At 41.1% G+C, this 23159-nt stretch overlaps 3 protein-coding genes across 4 annotated transcripts; 2 read left to right on the forward strand and 1 right to left on the reverse strand.

Annotated features, from left to right (window-relative positions):
- Window positions 1-40: 40 nt before the first annotated feature.
- Lrp4 (LDL receptor related protein 4) lies at window positions 41-13460 on the forward strand. Of its 2 annotated transcripts, none has more exons than XM_011298647.1 (13): window positions 41-889; window positions 1735-1914; window positions 2018-2308; window positions 2950-3185; window positions 3260-3443; window positions 3622-3751; window positions 4745-4854; window positions 4922-5081; window positions 5598-5751; window positions 5823-8933; window positions 9071-10130; window positions 10211-10617; window positions 10871-11322. In XM_011298647.1, exons 1-13 carry the CDS (start codon window positions 850-852, stop codon window positions 10964-10966), a joined length of 6159 nt encoding a protein of 2052 aa, XP_011296949.1. In that variant the 5' UTR covers window positions 41-849; the 3' UTR covers window positions 10967-11322. The 2 variants fall into 2 exon arrangements, with proteins under 2 accessions (XP_011296949.1, XP_011296947.1); XM_011298645.1 differs by lacking the exon at window positions 10871-11322 and adding an exon at window positions 11349-13460 and having other exon boundaries at window positions 42-889.
- Window positions 13461-13534: 74 nt separating this feature from the next.
- LOC105262834 (sorting nexin-25-like) lies at window positions 13535-17355 on the reverse strand. Its single transcript, XM_011298648.1, has 3 exons — window positions 16842-17355; window positions 14205-16733; window positions 13535-14128 (listed from the first exon to the last, which is right to left on the reverse strand). The coding sequence occupies exons 1-3, from the start codon at window positions 17097-17099 to the stop codon at window positions 14075-14077; spliced, it is 2841 nt and encodes a 946-aa protein (XP_011296950.1). The 5' UTR covers window positions 17100-17355; the 3' UTR covers window positions 13535-14074.
- A 1790-nt stretch (window positions 17356-19145) lies between these two features.
- Ir93a (Ionotropic receptor 93a) lies at window positions 19146-23131 on the forward strand. Its single transcript, XM_011298845.1, has 12 exons — window positions 19146-19242; window positions 19300-19491; window positions 20024-20119; window positions 20177-20326; window positions 20395-20621; window positions 20681-20857; window positions 20972-21139; window positions 21220-21465; window positions 21525-21683; window positions 21767-22000; window positions 22097-22782; window positions 22873-23131. The coding sequence occupies exons 1-12, from the start codon at window positions 19146-19148 to the stop codon at window positions 23129-23131; spliced, it is 2691 nt and encodes an 896-aa protein (XP_011297147.1).
- Window positions 23132-23159: the final 28 nt, after the last annotated feature.

Genomic DNA, 23159 nt, shown 5'->3' on the forward strand with positions numbered 1-23159 from the left:
ACCACTACATCAACTCTGAACCCCGATACGCTTGCGCTTCTGGACCCCGATCTGGTGGTGAATACGTGGGAGTCACCCAACCTCAGTCTCACGCGAAATTTCGTGTGAAACGGATTGCAATCACTCGATATTATTGTGACAGCATCTTTCTGCTCCACTCTTCTTCTCCAGGTCAAATCCTCCAGCTTCATTATCCTTGTCCTATCATTCTAACAGCTACTCATCAGTACCTCATCTTCTGGAGTCCACGTATAAAGCATTCAACTCATTATTTCATCACATAAAAGAAAAACAAGAAACCAGTCATTTACTGGTAATTTAATTCATATAATTATCTCAATTGATTCGTTTTTGGAGAGACTTTTTGTGGTGAAGGATTGATAACGACACAATTGCGAAAGTTAAGTTTTAATTTTTAGTTTAGGATTATTAATTTATTTTTTAATTGTGAAATAGTGTATTGGGGAGTTATTACATCGGAATGAGTTAAAAATGACAGTTCAGTGTTTGCAAATAAAATTTTTTATAATTTGTTGAGTTCGCTTTTCTACTGGGAGTTCATCGATTCGCAGGACCCGTTGACCGAATTCCCATTTTACCCCGAGCGCTGCTGTCAAGTGCGCAGTCATGAAATCAGATGAATTTAAACTGCTAATATCAATCAGATCATTCAAATCTCGTTAGCTTCATTCATGGTGTAGTGTCAGCGAGATGAGGTAAAATTGAAGAGCTCTCGAGTGAGGAGGAAAGACACTTTCAAAGAGAAGAACAAGGAGCCCACAATGTCGGTTGGGCCTCGACCTGGGGATATGTGAGCTGACAACTCCTGGACTTAACGAGTTATACAAAATGCAAGAAATTTTAGTCATCATCTTCGCCATAGCGTTGGGTAATTATCAAACCTCTCGATTCCCTCTGGCAATTCATTATTCCGGAGATTATCACTGAAAATTAAACCCATTAATCGTGTAGCTTCTCTAGAAAACCTGAGGAAAACTACACGACGGAAGAAATTACCGTTCTGCGCACAAATTTTACTGCATGTTATAAAAATTTAAGTTAGATCTCCAGAGAAAATATTCCGGACTGCGATTTGTAATAAGTGGGAAATCTTTCGGTGAATCCTTCCATAAATAATTTCTCAGGTATTCAGAATGTCCAGCAAAAGCTATGCAAAGGGTTGACCCCGTGAATAATCCTCGAGGAAAATGGAAATGAAATAAAAATTAGTTTCGATGACGTAGACCCGCAAAATCCATGAGTTGTGGTATAAAATGATGGGGGAATGATGGCCCAATATTTGTGAAGTCTATTTTTCATATCTGCTCCCCCCGACATCATCATCATCCTTTGTCATGGTTTTTTTTTTCGAAGAAGAGGGTGTGTGCTGTTATGAGTATATCGATTGTCCTCATGACGCATGCGTTGAGGTGGTGAATGAAAATCTCCTGTCGCCCCCGCACTATCTCAAGTCATTCATGGACCGGTGACCGTGTGTCCACCAGATCCCCAAAGAGACATCACCTTTTGCCCAAATTCTCTCTCTAGTTTTCTCTAGTTGAATCAATAAACTCCAGACTCACCAGATCGATTATTGATAGCATATGCATCAATGAAGTTGATGCATTCACCTTCAAAGATGTCTTACCAGATCCCAACATTTCTACTTCGTCTCTCGAGTGGATTTATCTACTTGCTGATACGGAATTGCCATCATCAATCTCTTAATTTCAGGATGCATTCACGGGGAGTCAACGACCCACATTCCCATAAATCGAGGAGCAGCTCGTCAGATGTATGGCAGTGGAAGTCTTCGTCAAACGAGTAGTCCCAATCCAATAGATTCAACAGCACCAACAGATCATCAAAATCCTAACAGAAATGGCCTTCACTCTGGGGAAAAACCGCATGCTGGTATGTCTCACAAATTCAAAAAAAGTTTAGCCAAGTTGCGGTAGCATTCGCGTCCTCGTTATCCTGGGGAATTTCCGAGGGTTACCTGGAGACTCTTTTTAAGGGTATCGAGATCATCCAAAGGATTCAGTCCACGGTTACGGCAACTCAAACACTCGCCATTCGAAGAGCCACTCGAAGATCTCATCAGGTTTTCCAGTGATTCCCATGACGGATGAGGACTATGAGGCGAATTTTGAGGCACCGAGCAATCGCAATGGTGCAACCGGTGTTGGTATGCGTATACCGAATCCAAATGGTGGACTTTATGGACAGGGACCTCCTGGCATGTCTCGTGTCGGTTTAACCAGAGGCCGCGGACGTGACGGATTTTATGGATCCTTTGATACCAGTGGTATGTCATTTTTCGGTGTAATGTGCATTTTCGCTTTGATAAACCCACACGAATACGCATCGTCCAACTATTGAATTAAAAAAGTTTACCGCCAATTTTAATTGCGCCATTCCCACGAGACGTTTCGCGTGGGACGCGTTTCATCCCCCGCGCTATTAAATACATTCAACTATCAGAGGAGCCATTATATAAATTAGTATGAAAACGGCTGTAAAAACAATTATAAGAAGAATTATAAGAAGAATTGTAAATGTAATTATAAAAATATGGAGAAGCATTTTTATTAATTTTCTCCGGTTGATTTTGTAGTAGGTGGATTTGCCGTTTTGGAGATTTCGATGAGATTTTTAAATTTGCATGTTTATTCAATTTATGGAAATTTCTGAGAAGCGCTGAGTCATAAAAATGGATTAAATCAGCTCTATCACTTTTTCAAAGGCGAATCACAGCTCGACGTCAGAATTAGCCAATTCTATCTATATTCTCTGGTTTATTATCGGCTACGAGAAGATTCTACGGGAATTAATCGTTGCTCAATAAAAAATATTATTTTAAAAAGTTTACCGTTCACCAGTCCTCGCTTCCTTAGCTTTCTGGAGAAGAGAGTTTTTTATCATTTATCTTATCGAATGCTTCCTCAGGCTACTACCGAGAAGTTCCACATAGATCAAGAATAAATCACGGTGGAAATCGAGGCCATGGCATTAGCTCCATGGGTGAAGCTAATTCTGACAGTTTATCTCCAGATTTGGTCCACAACTTCGAGGATGATAACGACAATTTGTATATTTCTTGCAAAAATAATTGTGCGAATGATCAGTTCCTCTGTTTGCGCCCTTGTGAGTGCATCGACGTGCATCTTCTTTGTGATGGAATGGTGAGTATTCACCAGAAATAAAATAACTATTCTTGAATAATTATAAATTCTTGTTCCTTTATTATTCCCCGTAGCACGATTGCGACACCGGTGAAGACGAGTTAGACTGCGAGGAGATCATCGAGGCGCGAAAGTCCAATGGCACATGCTATGACGAACAGAGACTACTTTGCCCAGAGACCGGATTCTGCATTGCAGCAGAATGGCTCTGCGATGGAGACGACGATTGTGGTGATTTCTCGGATGAATCGAATTGCGGTACGTCTAATAATCTCTGCACCCGTCGCGATGATCAATTCCATAATTTGCCAACAAAAATATCATTGGACGTAATTTGAATGTAAAAATATTTTCGACGTGTGCATTCTACTGATAAATTCAAAGATATTCCAGAAATTGAATGATTCCCCAGCGTAAATTCTGTTCATCCATTCAGGTGTCAAGAAAAATTGCACACAGGATCAATTCGAGTGCAGAAATGGTCTCTGTGTGCCACAGAGTTGGCGATGCGACGGTGACAATGACTGCAGTGACTTTTCAGACGAGGAGAATTGCACCGAGCGAAAGTAAGTGACACAGAAAAATCATCCGTCTTTCAATGGACATGGTAATCCCACTGGAATAGTCATATGAGAGGATTGAAAATCCCTGAAACTCATTCACACCCTCGAGACAGTCATTTTCACGTGTTCACCCTGAAAGAAAATTCGATCAATTGATCATTGATAGACTCTAGCCAATTCAGAACCCAATACCCAGCTCCAACAGACTAAATGGAAAGGGGTGGAATAATTTGACGTGATTAGCATCAAGTCTTGGGTTGATCGACGTCTAGGGCATGTGAACGATTGAGAGATTGTCGGGGGTTCGGGTTTTAGTCGAGGGAAAAGTTAAGCAGTTGAATCCAAGGGATGGAAAGGGGATGGAGTTTATACGTGGGTGAGAGGGGAAAAGGGATTGAAATTTGTGGAGATGGGTGGTAGTGTTGATCCAGGGCGTGGAGGTTGCCAAGACAACAGCTAATGGTATCACATTGGTGCGTTGGTGGCGCGTGCTATCGACCACTTGAGAGTGTGGGCTTCTCTTATTCTCCCCTCATACAAATTCAAACAGATCGATCTCAAAATAGATTTATTGACTCGAATTTATATAGATAGACCATTCTGTGAACAATGGAAATGCCAGTGTTGAATGAAGAATCACTGGGGAATTGCGGAATCCATTGAACTTTTTGGTATCATCAGTTGATGCTCCGTTCCTGATACTCGTATCATCCACATTTTCCTGATATTGACGCATAACTGATGGAAATTTAATTATTCTAGAATTGTGTTTTAACCGAGTACTTTCGTGGCTCTCGATGGTAACTCAATTCCCGGGATATCGTCCTTCATTCGCTGTTCTGCAAATCAATATCCGATAATGGAGGAAAATTTGTTTAAAACAAAATTCCTGAAAGCACTTTGATAGCGAAGTGTGGAGATTAAAAACTTATTGAATTTCCCGTATATTTGTCAATTTGGCGTCGATCAGTCTCGCATTTTCCCTGATATTTTCAGAAAATGCCGTGAGGATGAGTTCGCTTGCACGGATGGCCCTTGTCTACCTCGTAAATTCATGTGCGATGGCGACAGCGACTGCGATGATGGCTCCGACGAGTTCAAATGCTGTAAGAGATTAAAAAAAAAATATCCTGCAATAAATTTCCTGTTGAAACTAAAAAGCCAATGTTGCAGATGGAAATCGCGAGGTCGACTGCGGTGAGAATTATTTCGTGTGTGCAACGGCAAAATGCGTCAGAAAGGAATACCGCTGTGATGGGAGTGATGATTGCGGGGATGCCAGTGATGAGGAAAATTGCCCCAACCTGATGGACTGCAATGCAGATCAATTCAAGTGAGTGAAATAATTTATCTACTTACCTCCGGCTAATCACGTTACGATACTCTTCCATTCTCCCACGGTAGTGTAAAAATAACTGGAAAAAAAATAGACTGACGAATCGTATTCGTTCGTTCATTCATCAGAACGCGATGAAAAACAAAAAATGAATGAAAAATACCCGAGTACATGTAGTTTCATGTTCGTTAGTCCCTAGTATTCCTTTTTGTTTTCTCTCTCCGCTTGCACCCTTCCGAATACAGCCACTTGCAATCAGCCTCGATTCATTTCCATCAATTCTCCCTTCATTCAATGAAAAAGTCATAACATCTGGCATTTCCCTTTGACTCCACCCGCACCTCTTGTTCACTCGCTTCCCCGGAATCGCAAAACATCCCCTTCGTGATTAATTCACAGAGAAATCCAGCTGTCATGATATTCCCAGTTGTAACACAAAGACCCTTTCTCCCTTTTCACCCGCCCAAGCGCCAAATTTCCACCCATTTCTCATCAATTTTTTTCCATCTACAGATGTGAAACTGGTGATTGCATCAGTAAACTACAGGTCTGCGATGGCCAGCATGATTGCAATGCCGGTGAAGATGAAACGAATTGTGAACATCCAACGCCCCGGGAATGTTCAACACCCGAGGAGTTCGCGTGTGCCACCGGAAATTGCATATCCGTGAGCATATTCAATCGTAAAATGTCAGTTTTCCGCCTCGAAAAATGTAATCAAATGATTTTTGTGAGCAGCACTCGTGGGTTTGCGACGGAGTGCCCGACTGTTCCGGTGGTGAAGATGAGGACGGCTGTCCTCTGACCTGCGATGCAACCCAGTACCTGTGCAAATCACCTCCAGACCCCAATGAAACAGTAAATAAAACACCGCACATGCCGTTTCAGCATACACACGCATACTGCATCAACAAAAAACGCCTGTGCGATGGCATTCCCGACTGCCCCCTCAAAGAGGATGAAGATAATTGTCCGAAGAAGAGGAACTGCACGTCCAAGGACAAGTGCAAACAACAGTGCATTCTTACAGCGAGCAATGAGAACGCTTGCGCCTGTGACTCTGGTTTTAGCCTTTCAGGTGATAACGTCACGTGCCTGGACATCAATGAGTGTGAATTCAGTAAAGAACCGGTTTGCAGTCAACTCTGCAACAACACGTACGGGGGCTTCGCCTGCGGCTGCATCACCGGTTATATTTTGAGACCGGATATGAGAACGTGCAAAGCCAATGGTGGAAATCCAAGTCTCATCTTGACGAATCGCGTGGACATCAGAAGAGTCAGTCTGGCATCAGCAACGGACAACACCTACACACCAATTCTCAAAGGACTTCACAACGCAATCGCTGTCGATTATCACTACGACAAGGGTCTTCTCTACTGGTCTGACGTATCGTTAGACATGATCAAGAGGGTGTACGTCAATGGGACCAATCCAGAGGATGTCATTCGCTGGGGATTGGAGAGTCCTGGAGGCGTTGCCATTGACTGGATCCACGATCTCCTATTCTGGACAGATTCGGGCACGCGAAGAGTGGAAGTTATCACTCTGGAGAGTAAAATTCGTCATGTACTGGTGTCGACGGATTTAGATAAACCGAGGGGAATAGCTGTGCATCCTCATTACGGCTACGTATTCTGGACAGATTGGGGCCCATCACCGAAGATCGAACGCGCTGACATGGATGGCAGTGACAGGCAGGCTCTCATCACGGATGGAATTACCTGGCCCAACTGTTTGACTATTGATTATCCCACGGAGAGAATATATTGGACCGATGCAAAACATCCTGCCATCATGTCAGCCAGACTCGATGGCACTGATAAAAAGAAAGTGCTGAGCAAAGGGCTGCATCATCCCTTCGGTATCACAATCTTCGAGGATTTGATTTATTGGACTGACTGGCATTTTCAGAGTATCTCCTCCGCGAATAAGGGAAATGGAAAGAATTTCAAGACTATACGATCCAATCTGTACTTTCCCATGGATATTCACAGCTATCACAAACAACGACAGCCCTCATATCCAAATCACTGTGGAAACAACAATGGAAGATGTTCACACATGTGTTTGCCTAACAGCACTGGATACAGTTGCGTTTGTCCCGTGGGTTTCAGGATCAGATACGACGGCAAAAATTGTGTTTCAAACATTGACAATTTCCTAATATTTGCGAGAAAACCAGACCTCAGACTAATACCCATGGAGACCCAATCAACCAGAGTATTCGATACTGTAATTCCGGTTGATCATGTACAGAGTGCTGTTGCCCTCAGTTGGGATCCTGCAGAGGAGATGATCTACTGGACTGATGTTGAAATGGACACCATCAGCAGAGCTCATCTCAATGGAAGCAATCAGACTGTCGTAATTAACAATAATTTGGAATCACCTGCTGGTCTAGCTATGGACTGGGTCACCAAGAAATTGTACTGGACCGATGCTGGAACTAACAGAGTTGAGTGCTCGAATTTCGATGGCACCATGAGGACACTTCTCGTTTACAAGGGACTCGACAAACCTCGGGATATCGTGGTATATCCCCACACGGGCCACATGTATTGGAGTGATTGGGGGATCAAACCGAAGATTGAGAGAGCTGCCATGGATGGAAGCAAGCGAGAAGATTTTATCGTTGACAATATCATGTGGCCCAACAGTTTGGCCATTGATTTCCCTGACAAAAGACTGTATTGGGCTGATGGGGGAATGAAGAGCATAGAGTACGTGAGTTTAATTGGCGAGGGTAAACGCACCCGCGTACTCTCCGATCTTTCGCATCCCTTTGGTCTTACCCTCAATATGGACACGATCTACTGGACTGACTGGGATACCAAGAGTATTCACAGAGCGAACAAGCACACGGGGGCGAACGCTACTGTTGTCAGGGCTCAATTGGGCAATCTCATGGATGTTCGTGCGATTCGTCCTAAACGTTACATCGGCATTAATCCTTGCAAGAATAACGGGGGATGCTCGCATCTCTGTCTGCTGACTGTTGATCCTCCGAATTACAAATGCGCTTGTCCCACTGGACTCATTATCGAGCCTGGCACTAATCAGAAGAAGTGCAGATCAGTGCCCAATGAATTCCTTATATTTGCTCATCGTGTTGACATCAGGATGATATCCTTCGATGTTAATTACAGAGTGGACGTTCTTCTACCAGTTAATTACCTGAAAAATGCGAGTGGAGTTGATGTTAATCGGAGAACTGGTGAGATCTATTGGACTGATCCAGGTCATGATGTCATTGCCAAGTCTAGTTTTGATGGGAAGAATGTGACGAATATTGTTTACACTAGTATTGACACTGCTGACAGTCTTGTCGTTGATTCGGTCGGGCAGAAATTGTACTGGACTGATGCTGGATTGAACAGCATTGAAGTTTGTGAACTCGATGGGAGAAATCGAAAGGTACTCATATGGTCGGGATTGGATAATCCGAGGGCCATTGCTGTGCATTACGCCAAGGGACTGATATTTTGGACAGATTGGGGTCACAATGCCAGGATTGAAAGGGCCAATATGGACGGAGAGGAGCGATCCACTGTTATTGCTGATAATCTTGTCTGGCCTAATGGATTGTCCATTGATACTCAGAATGATAAACTCTACTGGACCGATGCTAAACGAAAAGTCATCGAAGTGGCTGATCTTGATGGGAGTAACAGAAGGACTTTGATTAAAAATATTCAGCATCCTTATGGACTCTCTGTGATGAAGGATTCCATTTATTGGAGCGATTGGCAAACTAAAGCTATTCATCAGGCTAATAAGATATCAGGCAGTGATCCCAGGGTCATTGTAAATAAATTGGAGGGCATTATGGATGTGAGAGCAATAAGTGTAAGTAGAATAATAAACAAGTAAGGAATTGCTCTTATATCACATATCATATAGCTGTCTTTGATGATAAATCCTCGAATGGATAACAGAAAACTTGAAATAGTCCCATCAAGTACTAATCATTCTTGTAATTTCAGATGAATGACATTAAAGGTCTTCAGGATGCCTGCGGTGATGACAACGGCGGCTGCTCTAACTTGTGCCTTCGTAATCCCCGAGGCTACACCTGTGCATGTCCAACCGGAATTCTCTTGAAAGACGACAAGAAGACTTGTTACACGAGTCCAAAGAATTTCTTACTGTTCGCAGCATCGAAATCCCTCGCTCGTATATCATTCGACACAGCGGAGAAGTGGGAAGAGACTCTCCCAATTTCAGATATCCATCACGCCAACTCCGTGGACTTTCACTGGAACAAGAGCCTCATCGTCTACTCGGATCTCAATCTCAGGGTAATCAGGACTGTAAATATGCATAATTTCTCGGACACGAAGACTATTATCGCAGAGCCTGGGAATTCGGAGCATTCTGATTCATCGCCATTCAAAATAGCTGTTGACTGGCTGGCGGGCAATATCTACTGGACAAACATGAAGAAGAGGGTGATAGAAGTTGCTAGAATCGATGGAAGCAGTCGAAAGTGTCTGCTGACTGATTTAGACACGCCCTGGTCAATCGCTGTTTTTCCTAAACTCGGGTACATGTTTTGGACTGAATGGGGAAAAGAGTCGACCATTCAGAGGGCCTTGCTTGATGGTACCAACAAGAAGGCAATCATCACGAGCAATCTGTATTATCCTAATGGGTTGAGTATTGATTACGAGAAGCGAAAGCTCTATTGGGCCGATTCGGTGAAGGACAGGATTGAAATGTCAGACTTGAATGGAAATTACAGAATTCAATTGGTGCCGAGGGCGGAGAGACCTTATGGATTGTCCCAGTATGGGGAGTTCATTTATTGGGCTGGGTGGGATCAGACGATGGTGAAGAGGGCTGATAAAACAACTGGCAATAGCTGGATCAATATTAGAACATCTCTGCATGGGATAAGCGATGTAAAGGCTGTTTCTGAGGAGAGGCAGAGGGGATGGTCGCCTTGTGCTGTTGATAATGGAGGATGCACCCATTTGTGCTTCTTCATCAAGAGTAATTATACGTGTGGGTGTCCCGATACTCCAAATCCCAATTGTTCGACAGGTAAAGGTCATTTTTATTTTCATACTCTATGGAGGTCGAGAGCTATCTTCTCTCATTAAATTTTACTCATTGTGTTTCAGTACCAAAACAACGAGTCCCAGTGAGAAAACCTGGCACCGAAAACAATCCCGATTATGACGAGCACAATGAGAACGAGAAACCAGTGGAAGTATTCACAAGACCCACTCACAGAGATGCTAGTGATAAATTCAAGAATTATAAAATCAATAAGGATAAAGGCTATGCCACTATGACAATTACCATAATTGTCATTAGTGGAATAACAGTGGTGATAATTTGCGCGATTCTTTACCTCGTGTGTCAGAGGAAGCCGAAGCAAGAGAAGTACATGTACACAAATCGGAGAAATGTTCTGACGTTTTCAAATCCAAATTACAATGCATCTGTTGCTGACGTTGGACCCAGTAATCCTCCAGCTGAGAAAAAATCATCGATTTGGAAGAGACTGAAATACGACAGCTCGCAGGTACGTTGAGATTTGTCAATAATATTTGAAATAAAATTTATTTGTCACGATAATCTTGAGGTCAGAGGAAAATTCGACAATTCATTATTTCATTTGAACTCAAGATCTCTCTCGATAAAGTAAGATGCGCTAATCTTGCGCTCATTCTTTCTTTCCCTTTTTCCTACTGGAAAAATGAACATTGAATTATTGATAATGAACGTCGGTTAAATAAAAATATGACTATTGGATGGAATAAAATGAATTGGTGTAGAGATCTAACTCAGCCAAAGTCGAATGTCCGATCAAACTGCAGCATCTACCTCTTCGCTTCATACAAATGAATGAAACCGGAACCATGGAGTGTTAGACATTGACAGATCCATGGTCCAAGGATAATGAATTCGTGTCCATGGAGCTATCATTGCCTGATGTCGACTCAAGGATATCGACAATATTCTAAAGATAAATACGTAAACTAGAAATGAGAATTCTAGGTAGAAAAAGATAAATCAGAGAAATTCCAGAGATAAATGCTGAACGAATAAATCAGACTAGTAATTGTAAGATGTACCTGATCACTTCGTCAAGAGAGCTTGAGGAAATAACCTGATTGGGCATAAGACCAAAGACTGAGTTGAATAATATGTGAAATCATTGAGAACTAGAGCAACTAGAGAATGAAAATCGAATGATAGATATTTAATGGGAAAAATTTGGAAAGAAGGAATCAATAATTCATTGTATTATAGGAGAGAGTGTACGAGGACAATGGGCAGAGCCCGAGCCCTGAAGTTGTGTCACTGATTCCTCCATCAGCAACTCCAAGCAGCAGTCGTGCACCCTCTGTTACACCGAGGGAATCTTCACCCTCACTCATACATGTTACACATCTGAATGGCTGAGGCCTGGTGGGCTTTGATGAGAGCGTTTTATTCAGCAGAATAGATCACTCCATTCATTTTTATTTAAAATTCATTTTACACCCTCGAATCCTCTATTTTTTAGAATTTTAGTCATCTATTTGTATACAATCCAATTTGGCTTTATCAATTTTATAGTTTTTTATTCATTTTTCATTGGACTATGTTCAAATTATTTTTATAACGAGAACGAAATGAGGTTGAAGTATATTTGTACTGCGGATAGGCTTAACTGCGGGCTTTCGGAAGGTCAGGATATTTTACAGGGAAATTTCTTTGTCATGTGGAAATATTGAGAGGTAAAGTTTCTATCAATTTCTGCTGTACAGTAGACACCTGTTATAGTCATCTGTGGAGCAACCCACCATGTGGATTTATCGCGCCCAGAATTCAATTCCTCATTGGACGAATCAGTGGATTGTTTACATCTTGGAGCCCCGGGGTTGTAGAGTGGGAAAACCGAAGGATACGTGAAAAAGGAAACTGAGGAGATGAGACTATAATGGGATTCTACGGTATTTGTGGTTCGCTGGCCGTTGAAAATTGCGTAATGTCGAACCCCCAAGTATTTTTATAAGTGATAGAGACTCAATGAGATTATAAAATTATGGATATATATATTTTTTCTATGAGAAATGCTATTCAATGATTGAATATTGTTTGAGTGTCCCAGCAGGTCTAGGGCATTCCAAGGCATTTGAATGGCGAATTTCAAAACAAAATGGAGGGATTCGACGCTTGAAGAGCGAACTCTGAATTTTTTTTAAGGAAGGGACATTTTAATTTATTTGATTAATTATAATATGGGAAAATTATGAAAGGGAATGATAAATTGAGGACAAGTGATTCGTGATCTTCTCACCTTCCGATAAAACATGCAACAATTTATACCGAAAAGGCAAATGAAAATGGCGATAAAAAATATGAATAAATCATTGAATTCTGTGTCATGTTAGTGTAATTACATCGATCCTTAGAACGAGTTTTCATCGAATTTAGAAATTCAATAAATTAAATGAATAATGGAGAACGGAGAAATTATCAAATACACACGAGTCTCACTGTTAATCACTGTAATAAAATTTTTTGAACAGTTTCAAAGTAACAACTGATGATATAGCGCGGAGATGATGGATGTTAGAACTCAAGGATTAAATGTGATATGGTGCAGCAACTGATGGAAATCTGATGATAAACCGTTTAACGAAATTCGGAATATTTCAACTGATTGCACTCGTAATTGTGGTGAGCAATGATATTATTTATCGCGTGCCGTCCGCCGCTGATTTTTTGGTCTCTGTTGAAACACCTACTTATCCTCTAAACCGATCAAGTTGAGGCACAGCTAGATTTTTTGTTTGAATCGGGGGAAAAAAATGTGTGGATTGCATAGAGTGCGTGACTGTTTGACAAATCGATGGTCATTCAAAGTATTATTTACACCTTGTAATAATAATTGGGAGATAATAAATATAAATGGACGAGACGAAGCTCCAGTGGGTTCAAAGCTCAGGTGAACTCAAGAGCCAACTCTCGACCGATTTTATCAAGGTATTCAATTAGTCCTGGGGCTGAATGATGGATTCAAAAAAAACTGACAACTAAAAATATCATAAATTTGTTCAAGGGTGACTGGACGATTAAATCGAGAAGTGATGCGTGATTAAGAATTTTTCTAATTACGAAAAATTGTTCTCGACGTTCTTGATTAATATTGATTCAAATTTTGCGTCTGTTTATGGTGCCAAAGAGAGGGAAATAACACGAAGACTAATAAAGAAGAAAATATTGTGAATGTGTAAATAAACGTGGAGAAATAATTCAACTTATTAAAAGGCATTGTAATATTTGTATAGGAGTTGCAAGTAATTTTAGAATAAATAAGGGAGAATACATTGTTTAATATATTCATACATCATGCTGCCTCCGCATGATGTTGAAATAAAATATTCTGTATCCTAATTTTTAGTTGCTATTCATTAATCTTCTCTCCCCTCCAAATAAGACAACAATTGTATTATTTACATTGCGTTTATTGAACATTTAACTCAGAATCAGTTGGAATTAGCACATTATCATCATTACGAATGGTGAACATTATCATAGCACATATTTTCAACTTTTTTATTATACTGTAACGACACTGACACTAAATAGAATTTACTTAGTACCAGAAATAGAACACGGAGTTTCATTTTCATTTGGCCGAAGGTGAATTAAAAACATCTTTGTGACACAAAATTAGGTGAATAAAAATATATATCATTTATATAATTTTTAAAGCATTGCAGTCCCTTCGTTCTTGTGATGAGAGCAAAGTGTTTTTCTCGGTGATAAATAATTCATCAAAATTTCCGATACCGGTTTTTGGTATTCTGCATTCATTAATTTGATTTTTTAGTAGAGTTTGGTCCATGGAGGATCTTAATACTGTGGCAATTGGCTTCAGAAATACGGGAATAAGTTATTGATCAATGCCAAGAGGAATGTTATCTTTGGAGCGTTGAACTGCTCTTATGCATAAGACTTTGGATTTCTGTAAATCATGAGTAATCTCACTTGTGCTGAAGTTCAGGAAAAATTTCGTACATGAGTACCTCAAAGATGTCCTGAAAAATAAAATTAGTCCATTAAATTAATTACCTGTTAATTAAACTCGAAAATATCAGTGTTCTCAATACTCACATAAAACAGCTGTTTATTCAGATTAACATTCTGCAAGGTATCAAAAACTTTAGTTGCACCTCTCTGAGAGCTCTGCGCACCAACAAGACTGGCTAATACCTCTGGCAAATTGCTGAGGAACTGCCTTCTGGCTTCCCCTCTGGTCCTCAACTTCTCCTCATCAGTTCTAACTGGAGGACTAGGTGCCAGCTGTCCATTGGGCCACCAAGACTTTGTAAACAGCTGTACATAATAATGCAGCATCGGTTCAGAGAATAGCCAACCAACTGTCTCTCTGACTTGTCTATTGATAGTTCTCCCGTACGTAATCTGTACGAATATAATCAACGATCTCCTGAGCCACCTGAAGACTCCCCTGAGATCGAAGACTTCTCCCAAAAGTGCATAGAGTGGCTCAGCAATGGCATCTTTTCCAGGCCCCAATATAGCATCTGTGGTAGACCTTCCCACCTCATTATCATCCAACAATAAAGAATAATCCTCTTCCTCTTCCTTTTCTCGTGAATCTCCACTCCCCCCAGAATTAGTTTTGAATAAAGTTGACAATGAAAATCGTGACTTTTTGGGGGAAGGTGCAGTGTGCTTGAGATGCTCCGAGCTAGGGCTCAAGAAAGCATAAAGTGCTTCACTCTGGTTGAGACGTTCGTCCTCAAGAACAAAATTCAAATACTTCTGAGTTTGATTCTTAGCTTTATCCAGTGAATTCTTATCAGTTTTACCGAAAAATTTCAACGGCTGTGAGGGTAACTCGAGAGTTCTAACGTTCGAGCAGAGTTGCCGTAACTTCCTGTGAAGCTCTTGAAACTCCGTAAGTTTTCTGAACACAACCCATCCCGTGGATATACTCTCATCGTTACCCTCCTCCTGTGCCATGTGTACGACAATAATAAATTGTGGTGGATCTCCATTATCCGGTGTTTCTGCGCTCTGGACATCAGCCCTCCATTTTCCTAGATGTTCTGCCCACATTTCCGTGTGCGTCAAGTGTGCCTCCAATTGTCTTTTTTCACCCTGAAGCCACTCGACCTCTTTAGCGAGAATACTCAATACCCGGCTCTCGGGTTTGAGGGACGATTTCAATGCCTGAAGCGCTTGCATTTTATTATTCAATTTTTCCTGGAGTTGATCGAGTTTACTCCGAGCATAATTCGAGTGTTCACCAACTAGGAGAGAAGTTGTCTCCAGGATGGTGCCCTCCGCTGATTGAATACGATCTTCCCCAACCATCCCATCAGCTCGTTCACTCAACAATGCCTCCTGCATTTTTTTATACTGCTCGCTGACTAGAAATGACGAGTAATATTTATCCTGAAGAGTCCTCACGACGTCCTCCTGCACCTCGTAGAACACGTCAGGGCCCTTGTCTCCGAGGAGAAAAGCCTCCATTCGTTTCTTCACGTTTTTATCGACTTTAATCTCAGCCGTTGGAGATCTTATGTACGTGTAAAAGATCTCGGCACCCAGTTGGTGCCAGTTGGACCTCTCAGCACTCCTGAGTTCCTGAACAGCCGCCCAGTACCCCAGGAGACCTTGACTGGCCACTTGTTCCAGGAAGGCAGAGAGATGCCGACGACCAGTGACATTGTCCAGGATTATCTGAAGAGGAAGAACTCTGCCTTCTGTTCCCACTGCTGGATCCACCTCGTCAGTCGCCTGAATTCGGTAACCATCCCATCCCAGACTTTGCATATGAACTTCACAGGTATTTTTAGCATAAGTCAATTGGCTGATGTAGCGTTTTAATTTCTTGGCCTGAACTGCGTCGGATTTACCGAAAGTGTTGCTATCTGGATCGAGTCCCTGGGACCTCTTCACGTTCTGTATCGTCGTCGCCTGCATAATTTCGGTGACAATATTGTAACGAATGTGTTTTAGAACTTCCAGATCCCTCGAGCTCTTGATCATTCGGATAAAGTCCTCGAAGGACTCGGCGTATTCGTAAGTCTTTCTGTGCATGGCCTCAGCTTGTTGCTGTTGTTCGATGTAGAGTAGAATTTTTTGATTGATGTAATCTGGATCTGTTATCAGATCTATGGCAGGCTTGATAATTTTACTCGTGATTATTTCACGTAGAAGATATTTGGCAGGCGACAGGGAGTAACTTCTTGGCAGAAAAAACATGATGAGCAGTTCACTGACACGTCGCAGGTACTCCAGCTCGGAGGTCTTTGACATCAGGTGAGATGACAGGACGAAGACTGGGTCCTCGCCCTCAGTGGCTGCGGCCTGAGCTATCCTGATCTTCTCAAAGTGGAATGCCACTTTGTTGACAAGACTGCAAGCTACGAGTTTTGTGTGGTCAATTCTGGAGAGACGATCGTGGAGACTTTGGATCGCACCCCAGACGTCTTGCTTCATGTTGTCAATCGTTTGGTCTGGGTAGAAGGCCAGATCCTCTAGCCAACAACCAACGAAATCACGGAATGCAAGGTCCAGGAGATTCTGGAGAGCACCATCTACTGGCCTTGAAAATACCACTGGATATTTATTTTGACGACGATTGGAGGACAGCTTTGGTTCATACCCTTTCTGTAAATTTGCAATTTCTCAAGTTAAAATTCTTTATCAAACAGCTGATTGCCTCCAACGAATAAAACACCAATTGTAGTAATTACTATATGATTTAATAAAACTCACCATTAACATTGTCCTGAATGTATCCATCTCCACAATAGTTTTGGACGTGCCAGCACCAGTCTGATGTTCAGGGGATAGAGCAATATGAACTAAAATAAGTACCAGAGGACCGATGCAGCAACAGGATATCGACAACAATATGTAAAAATAGAGCCACAACATATTCTTCCAGAGGGAGAATAAAGCTATGGAGATAAATGCTATTAGAACACTGACTAGCAGCACCTTGAGATGCTCTGGCTTTCTGGGTGAATCCATTATCAAATCTGTATCTGACCCTGTGATAAATATTGCGTGTATTTCTAATTATATGGACACATGTGCTCAGGCTGATGTAACCTACTGAGCATCCACATGTTCTCGATTTTTACTAGTGCAATATCATTGTCACCAGCTTTTGCTGATTATTGATATCTCTATAGCACCTTGGAACGGAGAATTCAGTTGTTATCGACACTGACATCATGTTGAAACTCCACATAAATATAGCACAAAGTGTTTTGTTATTTGACAGCTGTCACTGAACCCTATTTGATGTTTGGCGCTATCTGTGGACGAAACTGCGAATGTTAAATGTCTTGCTATTTTTCCAATAAGTAATATACCGGTATCTCCTGGATGATGAAAGGTCGAGGATATTTGAATTTAAAAATCTGTTTCAAAAGTTCAAACGGAAAATAAAAATTAAATGAAAGAACCAGAACTCATTAACAATTAAAACTCACACGAGATCATTCAGATCATTATCATTATCTCCACCATCAACATCTGGATCTCTCGGGTGTACCACTTTATTTCCCTGCTGAATTATGGAACCATTATGTGCTTTGTAATAAAACGATAATAAGGATGCACTTCTCCAGCTCGAAATCTTCTTGTATCCTCGCGGAACAGCCTTCAACGAGTAATGAGTAATAAACAATGAAGAAAAATGAGAAAACACAATGAAGGATTTGCATGTGTAATGTAATTACCTTGGGAGGATTATTATTTTTACGACCTGCGAGATTCCAGCCCTTATCGCAAAACTGATGGACAACTAATGGGTAAAAATTTTGAGATTAGATGATGTTTATCTCAACCTCTACAGCATTTCACACGAAATTACCCTCAATATTTTCTACAGATGATATTAATCTGCGCCCAGGTATGCGGATTCGTTAAAAATCTCTATATTAAGAAAGCAAGGAATTCTTCAATTGACTCAATTTTAATCCATAAATTTTTTTTTTATGATCAATTCTCCCTCCGTGATCGATTCGTTTTAAAAGCACTGACCGCCTTCCTGGAAATTAAATTGGCGGACATAATCAGGCACTTGAATGTTTCAGTGATTGAGGAGTTGCTCTATTTTTTCCCTTATTTTCATTGGTGATCTCGTAGCGCATCTGTAATGTCAAGCCAATCAGAGTTGTAGAACGGGATCATAGGAGATGTGAGGAGTATCCGGTTTGTTTTGGTATTTCGTCGACCTCCGGAGGCGGACCCCCCGGGAGGTGGGGCATATTCATCGGGAAATGTTTGGCAATAACTCTATTCGTACTCTATATTCGATTCTTAGAAAATGGATGCTCATCACGTCAGAATTTCAATCAAATCCCAGTTCTACCGAATCTCAGAAGAATTGAAGAGTTTGTTTTATAAACACTAGGTTAATGAATAAAAAATACTAATATAAACGCAATTGAACTGTTCATTAAAATATATTCTCACTTCGAAGGCTGTCCCCGAATCGGACAAAGAACATGGAAGTCACAACGACCATTGCGTCGATACCATCGTTCTGTTTTTATATATTTCTATAAACTACATTAATTGTTTAAACTATTTTTTAAAATAAAGAATTGCTCACACTACACGGAGAAAAATATTTAGGAAAAATTACGGAACTTTCAGTACACTTACCAATTACGGAGTTGATTCGAGAAATTTAAATGACGGTATCGTTATTTTTGATCGATTATTCAGATAAAAATTACAGAACACCGCGGAAAATTTCCGTGACTTTAGATAAAAATTACGTGACAGTTCCGTAAAATTTCCGACAACCACATTTTGCTCCAGAATTACGGAAAATACACGTAATTTTTATTGAATATTTCTCTCAGTGTATTCACTGAAAATTGTATGAGAGTCGTCATTAATGAATGTTCGACCAGGAGTTCTAGGAGGACTAATCAATCGACTTCATTTATTAACGAGGAAATCAAGAATTGATTGAACCCATACCCCAAGGTGTATCGACTACTTGAGAAAATAGCCAGTTCTGTTCACAGAACTAATTTTTTCAGACTAGTCGCTACAATGGCTTTGATCTCCGTTGTCCTGGTGCTTTCCTCTTGCGGATTCATCAACGGCTTCAATGACTTTCCATCGCTTATGACTGCCAATGCTACTATGGGTACGTTCTATTCATCCAAGTTGATTCAATACTGAGATTTTATCGAATTATTTCAAGTGATCGTCATTGAGAAAACATTCTACGAGAGAAAAATCCTGATAAAGGAAACACCAGCTCTAACTCGTGAAGCTTATGAGAAGAGCATTGCTTCATTCGCCAGTGCTGTCACCAAAATATCGAGAGAGCGAATGAATATCAGTGGATTATATATTCATCTGGCTTCGAATATCGGAGTGAATTTAGCGAGGGGTGAATTATCCATATTATATTTTATTTCTTTAACTATTCGATAATTAATCTATCGAATAAAATGGAGTTATTATTGTTAATATTTTTGGATCTGACATTTCTGAATTTAAAATTCTTATAATATAATATAAGATAATATAATATATAATAATAAAGTTTTATATATTTCTGTTTGCTCAGGCATTTAAGATTTTCAATTCATCGCGCAACCCGAAATCTCTTGAGGTTCTTCTCTCTGAATTAAATTCAATTAGCGTTTTCCCCTGCGAGCTGAATGCCAGAAGAGTTGTGTATCCATCGACATAAATTTCAAGTTCATTGCGTTTCCCCAGGAATGAACATGCAATTTATCTGGGGTCCCCCACGATTTCAGTCGGTAGTTAATCCGCACCTTCTGTCTGTTGAATTAAACAACTGTCGTTTAAAAAAAATATGGCGATCATGTCCCTGCGACTATGTACATAATAATCGTAATTACAATTCAATAATATAATTAATTTTTTAAAACATTCACTCGATTTTTTTTTAATAGATTATACAATACTTCTGTCGGTGGCGACTTGTCCCTCCACGTGGGAATTATTCAGTAAAGCCAAAAAAGAAAAATTGGTGCATTTAGCAATTACTGGTACGTGGAAAAATAATGGCTAATTAATTACACAAGTGACCGAAAAATCATTAACAGATCTAGATTGTCCCCGGCTGCCTCCAGAGGAAGGGATCAGTGTTCCACTCATAGACCCCGGAGAAGAGCTTCCTCAAATATTTTATGACATGAGAATAGCCCATGGTCTAACCTGGAGACGAGCCAATCTGCTATTCGACGAGAGTTTCGGTAAAAATTTTATCTAATTAGTCTTTAAGATTTCCATTGCTCTCCTCGATCCATGATACTTCCTGCAGGACAGGACTCGATCGGGAAAGTGGTCCAAGCCTTCTGCAACGAGCTACCAAACTCTGACCTCGGTTTAGCATCGAGCAGTCTTTATTTCATGAAACGAGGAAAATCCGAAACTTCTACAAAGCGGATAATTATGGATATCCTCGGAGCTTTCCCTCCTAGACAACCCATTGATGACAGATTCATCGTTGTAGCCGCTCATGACATTATTCCATTAATCCTGGATGCGGTGAGAATTGCTGGTCGATTGAAAAAGAAAAACTGAAATTGTCAATTAATTATCCTCAGGCCAGATCATTGAAGATGCTCAACACAGGCAGCCAATGGCTCTTTGTTGTGCCAGACATGGCTCAGTACACCTCTGGGAACGTGACTTACTTGGTTGAATTACTCGGAGAAGGTGAAAACGTCGCTTTCTTGTATAATGACACTAATTTGAATATTCAAAGCGATCAATCCTGTCGAGTGAGTAATTAATCGTCTTTTCTATCGCCACCAACTTGTTCATCAATTTCTGATTGTCAATCCTGAGATTAATCACTCCCAGGACCTTACCTGGTCTTTTCAATTTTTTAAAAGACAGGCGCTACCTGTCACGCTCGAGAGATGATCGGTGCCCTGGGGATTGCCCTGGAAAGATCATTATCAATGGAGATTGAGCTCTACGATCGTGTGACAGAGGAAGAGTTCGAGGAAGCTGGCCTCACTAAAATAGTCAGGAGTCGAAACATCATTAAATATCTTCGAGTAAATCGAGTGTAATTTAGTGTAATTGCCTTTTCGATTGGGTTTTTAGCAGGGGTAAATAAAATCTCGTTAAATTCCAGAATGAACTTTACAATGATACGAAAGCCGGTGGTCGCGGTAGTACCTGCAGCCGATGTATAAAGTGGTCCGTGGTTTCAGCCTTGACCTGGGGTAATCAGATTGGCTCCGGGGCTGATATTGAGCCTCACACACTATTGGAGACCGGTGTGTGGACACCTGATCCCGGTTACGAGTCAAAGGACTATATATTCCCACATGCAATTCACGGCTTTCGGGGCAAGACTCTACCTGTGGCAACATATCACGTCAGTTTATTTACCTTTCGTGAGAGCAATACCACGAGCTTGAGAGAATTTCCTTTCAGAATCCACCATGGCAGTTTGAAATGGCGAGAACTGATGGGATTACGAGTAAATGGGATGGATTTATCTTCGATGTTTTTCATGAACTGTCTAAAACCCTCAATTTCACGTATAAAATTTTTGTGGTTGAAGCTCCACCTGAGATTATTCTAGCAAAAAGTGTAGGTCAATTATTGATAGCACTTTAACAATTTATTAAAACGGGATGTCAATGGAATTGAAGGATATGAAATAAAAATTACAGAATCCCCTGAAAGCTTCCATGTCGGCAGCAGAAAAAACACCGGAAAAAGTGACGGAATTGGTGCGATCAAAGTCTGTCTTCATAGCAGCATGCGCTTATACAGTTGGAATTCATCGAAAAGATCCGACAATAAATTTTACACATCCTTTGACTGTTCAAACATACGGACTACTAGCTCCCAAACCCCAACCATTATCCAGAGCACTTTTGTTCGCTTCTCCATACACCTCTGAGGTTGGTGCACCTTTCCAAAGTTAATTCAATAAAAAAATCGTTAAAAACATAATCGTTGAATAAATAATGATTATTATTTCTTTAATTAAAATGCAGTCATGGGCTCTTTTGGTCACAGCAATAATAATAGTTGGACCGGTATTGTACCTCGTTCACACATTCAGTCCCAGAACGATCGACGAAGCTGTTAAGAATCCTCACGAGCCCCTCTACGTCGGCCTGAGTTCACCAGCAAGATGTACCTGGTACATTTACGGTGCCCTTCTTCAACAGGGTGGCATGAACCTCCCCAAGACCGATGGGGCTCGACTGGTCGTTGGCACCTGGTGGCTCGTTGTGATGGTGGTCGTTGCCACCTACTCCGGGAGTCTCGTGGCATTTCTCACGTTCCCAAAGATGGAGTCATCGATAGATAACGTCGACGATCTCATCGAGCGTCGAGCTGAACTCACCTGGAGTCTTCCAGAGGGGAGTTTCCTCCAGGACTTCCTTGACGTCAGCTTGGAAGAGGGTCTCCTCGATTACCGAAGACTTCTCAAGGAAAACGAACCACATGCGCGAACTCATGACACCGTAAGCTATCGGGACAATATCGAGAACATCAAGGATCGCAGGCATGTGGTGATTGATTGGACGACTTCGCTGATGATTTCCGGAAGAAACGACTACATCGAGACTGGCTGCTGCTCTTTCTCCCTCGGGACTAATGTCTTGTTCCTCGAGGAACCTATTTCTATGGTAGTATCCTCGGACAGTCCTTATCTCGATCTTATCAATGTTCAGTAAGTGAAAATTAGTTAAATGTATTGAGGCAATCAGTGAGGTAGTAATTAATTTGACATGAATTTGCCAATTAATTTGATATCTTCCAGATTGCAAAGAATGCACGAGTCAGGATTAATGGACAAGTGGATCGCGAACAGATTTCCAACGCGTGACAGCTGTTCGGACAGCCTAATGGGTGGTTTCGAAGCAGCTAATCATAAAGTCGACCTCAAGGACATGCAGGGGATCTTCTTCGTCCTCATCCTGGGATACATCGCAAGCGGATTGATTCTCGGTTACGAATTTGTCCGTCATCACCGTCAACTCGCCAAGGAGCGAAAACTAATTCAACCGTTCGTCGAATAGGAATCAGTTCCATCTATTATTTGTTGAG

The sequence above is a fragment of the Fopius arisanus genome, unplaced genomic scaffold, assembly GCF_000806365.1.
Source record: "Fopius arisanus strain USDA-PBARC FA_bdor unplaced genomic scaffold, ASM80636v1 scaffold00011, whole genome shotgun sequence".
Taxonomy (NCBI): Eukaryota; Metazoa; Arthropoda; class Insecta; order Hymenoptera; family Braconidae; genus Fopius; species Fopius arisanus.